The 6000-nt window shown below is 45.2% G+C and overlaps 1 protein-coding gene across 5 annotated transcripts in view; it reads left to right on the top strand.

Moving 5' to 3' along the window:
• Positions 1-980: 980 nt before the first annotated feature.
• The window catches only part of shf (Src homology 2 domain containing F), a 92081-nt gene continuing 87061 nt past the window's right edge, over positions 981-6000 (top strand). For 2 of the 5 annotated variants that reach the window (XM_085765098.1, XM_085765076.1), the window contains exon 1: positions 1003-1932. In XM_085765098.1, the coding sequence (XP_085621224.1) occupies positions 1501-1932 (432 nt within the window). In that variant the 5' untranslated portion in view covers positions 1003-1500. Of the gene's footprint in view, positions 1933-6000 lie in introns of all 5 variants that reach the window. The other 3 variants (XM_085765091.1, XM_085765084.1, XM_085765104.1) reach the window with 3 other exon arrangements.

The following is a 6000-nucleotide window of genomic DNA, read 5'->3' as shown; positions in this document are numbered from 1 at the left end:
AAACAGATTAACATCCTGACTGTGGTGAAATTGTTTCTTGAGAGTGCAAGGAAATTGCACTGGTCAAATTTCTCTGACCATGCCCAAAATGCAATGATGGCAGGATTTCAGGAGAGAAATAATAGATTTTGTTTTGATCTCAAGAGCAAAGAGTTGTCTCTCCCTGGGGCCTGCCAGGGTTAAACTCTGATCTGTACATGGTGACTCGCTCAAGGCTGTGTGTGTGGTGGTGTTATTAAAAAGAAATATTGCTTCATAAAAACCCTGTGCTCTGCAGCCATGACTCCTGTTAATGCAGACTGTTGCTGGAGTATGTCTCTAGGGTGGGAAATAGGATTTTCTTTTATTTGTCCACTGATCGCAAAAAGAAATTAGTGTTTAGCAAATGAACCAATGACCTTGTTCGTCAGAGGTTGAAAGACACCTTGGAAAGACAATGTTTACATACAGTATATTGTTGCTTTGAACATTTCACCTCATGGTTTTAGGTAATGAACTTGGCTAAAGCTGAACCCATGTGTATATAGATTCAAGTATCTCTCTCCACTGGTCATTTGCAATGCAATTTGCAATTAAAACAGTCTGCAGTGGCCATCTGGGCATGAGAGGCACTGACAATGAGCAAAGGACGTTTTACCCTTGGTCCCATTGGTGAATAATATGTGTAAGCACTGAGCTTTGTTTTTTTTTCTAAGTGTTAATTTGTGGAAATATATTGCAGAGTTTACTCTGGAGAGAGATGGGAAACAGTTGCCAATTTTAATTAAGCTTTTGATGAATCCCTCCTACTATGAATGCACCATAGACCACACAGCCTTGTAGGGTAGCTGTGAGGATTCAGATTATGTGGTTCACAATCAGGACCAATGGATCTCAGAAACCATCATCTCACACCATCATCTTCATCACCTAATGCTGGATTCCTGTAGACGAGGGGGGTCGCCTACGAGCGCACATGGCAGCTGCGACTATAGCGTTAAAGTGAACAGTCAGCGGAGTTTCAGGAGTCCAGTAGGTGGCAGTGAATGTTCTCAGGTAGGGAGGGCAGGTTGTGTGTGGAGCTGGAGCCGGGGGGGTGGGAACGGGAGGGGGGCGTGTGTTCCTCTCTTGCACAAGCGCTCCCATGTTGCGTAGTCTGGAAACCTGACGTGGAGAGCCGCCGAGCTGTAATAGCGAGAAAAAACGTGTGTGAGTGGTGCGTGTGTGTGTGTATGTGAGCGCGTTGTGACTGTGTGAGTGTGTGTGAGAGAGAGTGACAGAGTCGCGGCAGGGCAGAACAGAAAAGTGCCCGTGGCTGCTCCTCTCGCCGGCTCCGTGCGCTCTCCTCCTCGGACTCAAGAGTCGCCCGAGACTGGCGACGCGCTCCGAGCCCCGGTGTGCCGGTCGGTCACGGGTGACCCGAGGATCCCACTTTAACGGACGGACAGACTCCGGGCTCCAGCTGGCAGGAAAGGTGGAACTAAACTACATTCATTGACTTGTGAGCGATGCACTGGCAGCATGGCCAAGTGGTTCAAGGAGCACCTAGGATTCAAAACTACCAAAGCACCCCCTCCGGCGCCTCCGAAGCCGGACTACAGACACTGTCACACCGGTGTGCCCGGTACGCCTGGCTACCAGCAGCCCAGCTCCGGGGCCACCTTCCCGAGCCCCGCTCAGCCGGACATCCTCGCTGCTTACAAACTTCAAAAGGAGCTGGACTTCGAGGACCCGTACACTCCCGGTGGAAATATTTCATTTGCCCCGAGCTTGAACACTGTGGGGTCGCCGGATATCAAGTACGTGTCACCGAAGCACCGACTTATCAAGGTGGAAACAATCGAAAAGAGCAGCCCCGCTCCGGGCGGCGGTGTCACGGTCACCCAGGCTGTCGCCGTGGGGAGTGTTAAATCTCCCACTTCCCCTCCGTCGGACCACGACAACAAGGAGAAGGTGGGTAAAGTTTAGTCCAAACATTATAGTCTGTTGTAAAGCAACAACAACTTTTAAACGTGCCCATAACGCGGACTTTGTTAATTACAACCCCAGAATAAACAAAACGCAGCTGTTCGTTGTCAGCCTAATTAACCCAACTAAACATTTCCTTTCGAGTTCAATTCATCACGAAGGCAATTAATCACAGAAATGCGCCTCTTTCTCGTTAAACTCGTGCTTGTTTTCTCGCCTCGGAAACGTGGTTTGTCTATGAAGTACTTGACCTACTCATTACAGGAATGAATCGTTGTGCTGCAACCGGCTCAACTTGTTATCACAACCGAGCAACGGCTGCCTGTCTGTCCGCCCGAGTTGCGACATCCACCCCCTCATCAGCCAGGTGCTGTGGAGGGAGCAGGCTATGTCCTGGGTTGACACACAAAGCAATATCTCAGCAATTTGGCTGCTTAGTTAGCCTAAACCTTTGTGGCAGTAAAAAAAAAAAAAAAACAGTGTGCCTTTTTTGCTCACTTTGTGAAAGCAGCCAAACTCTGCTCCAACTGGTTGAAATGTGACTGCTGTGTGAAGGAGTCCCCTATCTGCAGCACACCCACAACCAACAGTGTGATATAGACTTATGCACTGTCTCTAATGTAACTTTAATCTAATCTTATTTAACTAGACAGATCAATTTAGTAAATGTTCTTTTTGCAGTGATGCCTGCTCCCTGCGGGCAATTACTTGATGAGTTTATGGATATATGGCTCCAATTTGAGCTTCACTTGGCACTGCTCTCTGAATGTAACTGCTCAAGCCATGTGCCTTTTTGTTTTTTAAACATCTTAAATTGCGGCCCCTGCACACACACACACACACACACACACACACACACACACACTGTGTCATCAGCACAAAGTGGCTGTGGAGACATACAAGCAGAATGCATGCGGGCTGCGCCTCGGAGCATGCTGTCATGTCAGGCTTCCCAGGAATTCACACACAGCGGGTTCACAGGGAGAAATCTGAGATACCCGGTGTCAGTGAGGTTAAGGACGGTACTGTATGATGAGTGCGATCTTGCTGAGGAATGTTTCAGTGTCTGCATGTACAGAGGAGAAAGCACAGCCATGTGAAAATACACACTGTGCGCCACTGTTTCCTCCAAAGATCACGCCTGTCATCACAACTGTGCTCCAAAAAATTTTTGTGGTCATCCTGATTTTCACCTTCATGTTACTTCCTCCTCCTCCTCCTCCTCCTCCTCTTGTGTTTGCTTTCGCACCTGTCTTGTGACATGTGGTGAGTCCACAGTTGGTTTTTAGCTGAACACTTTCATTTGTATTCCACCGAGTCTGCAAAGCTTTCACAAGAGTGTTGTGTGAATGAAGACTGAATGTGCATTTTCTTTTTTTTTCCTGTTTGTCCCAGTTTTGATCAGACACACAAAAAAACAACTGTTACTGTCATCTATTATTCCCATGACAACCAAATGCAGCTCATAAAACTATTTTCTGTGCTGATGTTTGTTTTCCCAAACTGTGAGCGGCGGTTTTCAGCAGCTCTCATCAACTCGGTTTTGCAGTTTTAATATTCATACATAACATTATCGTTTATCAGCAAAACAGGCAGGAAACTGGAATTTACAATTCTCACCAAGCCACACTGCAGCTGTTCAAACTGATTAAACACAATTACAGTTGTCTCTTGTTAATTAATGCATATTTGGAGCTCCCTCAGTCAGGAGTGCTGTTGCTTCTATCTCCCCATCTCCCCAGTATGGCTTTAATTGTGTGGTATGGTTTAAATACCTCACACCTTGCTATATCAATGATGTTATAGATGAGCTAAATCGGTAGTGACAGCTGGCGGGCTTAGCAATATGTCGAGGGAAGGACTTAAGAGTTTTTTTGTCAAGGTGCTGAAGGTTAAATAAAAATGGTGTAGAGAGGAGGAAGTGTGATGAAGATGGTGTTTTCTTTGGAACTCGCACCAGGATTGTCTCTCTCATTATTACACTGGCCTTGGTGGTTTTTGTAAGCAGCAGATATCAGGCACGTTTCTGCCTCTTTGACAGTTAGTTTCTATCTGTCCCGTAGTGCATTAGTGAAGCTCTAAAATGATCGGTGCAGAATAATCCATCCTAATATTCATGCAGCCTTGGTTTTTTTTGTTATTTTTTTCAAGTGACTCTGTTTTGGTGTTTTACTTTGTGCTGAGTTTTGTGCTTTAACTCCATGATTTCACTGTCAGTCACCTTACACCCTCAGGTGGAAGGGGAAGTTTGCAGCAGGAGCACTGCTCAAAAAAACATGTTGCCTTTCAGTCTTTGTTGTCACATTTATTTAGTTTCAAAGTTAAGTATCTCTCAAGTGTCAAAAAACGAGAGCGTGTACGTGTACACGATTGTGCCATGGGTTTGTTCATTAAAATAACGGATGACTCATTTGCGCCTGAAAACCTTTCCAAAAAAAAGTCACCATACTTGTTAGTAAGGACACTGTTGCTTCAAAGCATTTCAGGGGTTTATGTTGAAACTTTTGTGAGGATTACAGTTTGCCCTAAATTGAGGATTTTCTAATTCCAACTGTGTCTGGCCGTGATGATTGTTTGTAAATCCTTGTTAGAGCGAGTCTCCAGGTGAGGATATTAAAAGTTCTATTAATGTAGGATTGTCCAGAATACATAGACACATGTTTCATCAGTCTGTGGGAGGACACTTTTAGTTTGTTTAATACACTGCCTCCAGGCTGGTGTTGAATGGCCAAAAGTTTCCAGACGGCATGTAACTGTTGTATTGTTACCTTTCTTCACATACATGCATATTCACACATGCATGCTTAACAGTGTAATAGTAAATGGAGAGAGTAGCTTTACAGGTATCACATGGAGAAAGCAGCACGTTCTCTGTGCAGACCAAATGCTGACTGCTGGAGTCTGAGCAAAGAGCTATGTGTCTTAACTGCATTGCTCGGTTACATTGATGTTTTAATTACTTGACTCATGAATGCTAATTATATCACTGCTTAGCCAATGCCCGAAATGCCAATAGCGGCATCAAGTGAATTTCCCCTAGACCGTTTCTATTCACCAGACTTCCATGGGGAAAAAGGCAAGATAAAGACAAAGTTTTCACTGTGGACTGGTGTACTGTATATCTGTCCTGCAAATTAAAATGCATCTGCTGCATTTTCATACAGTAGGTGTCCCTTTTAATCTCATTTCCACATTGAGCTTCATCTGGATGCACATAACTTGGAAGTTTTGAGTTTCGGAGGCATTTTGATGTGTTTTTGTTTTTAATGATGCCAAGCCCTTCATGGTAGAGTGGGTTGAGCAAGATGATCAATTATCATCCTGCCTTGGAGCCAATTAAAGGCCTCATCTCCCAGCTCATCGCTCTACTCAGCACTAACCTAACTTCTCTCAAGGACAACTGAAAGTGATGACGGGCTCCACTTGGAAATGTGTAAACAAAAGCAGTGGCGCAGAGCTGACAGACTGCGGTATCCTTGTGAGGCGCAGCCCGTCATCATCAGTATCTGTCTGTGCACCTGGGAAACTGCTCTTCCAATCTAACCTTGTCTCACCCCTCCCACCCACCTCCTACCCCCCTCACCCGTTAGGCCTGCAGGGTCCCTTTGACTTCTGTGATCCTACTAGGCAGCTTGCATATCTATCTATAGAGGCATGCAGTTGCATCAGAGGCCCAGACAGTTGCTGTGCAGCCAACAGAAGCATCTGGATCGACAGATTTGGTCTGTGCTTCTTTGCCTACACAGTTCCAAGCTGTTTTTTTTTCTTTACAAGACCTGGTTCAGCAATTGAATTTATTATGCTGGTGGTGAAAAAACATTTTTGTCTCCGCCAAGAGGGTCATGCTTTTGGTCCTGTATGTGTATGTGTGTGTGTGTGTGTTTTTCTGTTTGTAGCACAATGTCTTTAAAAAAAATCACTCCACTATCTGATTGAAACTTGGTGGAAACTTAGGCCTATAGGTCAGAGGAGAATTGATCAGGTGTTGGCGAGGATCGTTCCACCACAGGGGCATTTATAAAGCACCTTCTATTTTTGCTAAGTTCATGAGTC

This window comes from Trachurus japonicus, chromosome 3 (assembly GCF_045865225.1).
Source record: "Trachurus japonicus isolate A0001 chromosome 3, Traja_1.0".
Classification (NCBI taxonomy): domain Eukaryota; kingdom Metazoa; phylum Chordata; class Actinopteri; order Carangiformes; family Carangidae; genus Trachurus; species Trachurus japonicus.
The sequence above is the reverse complement of the archived record's forward strand: the minus strand, read 5'-3'. Positions and strand labels throughout refer to the sequence as shown.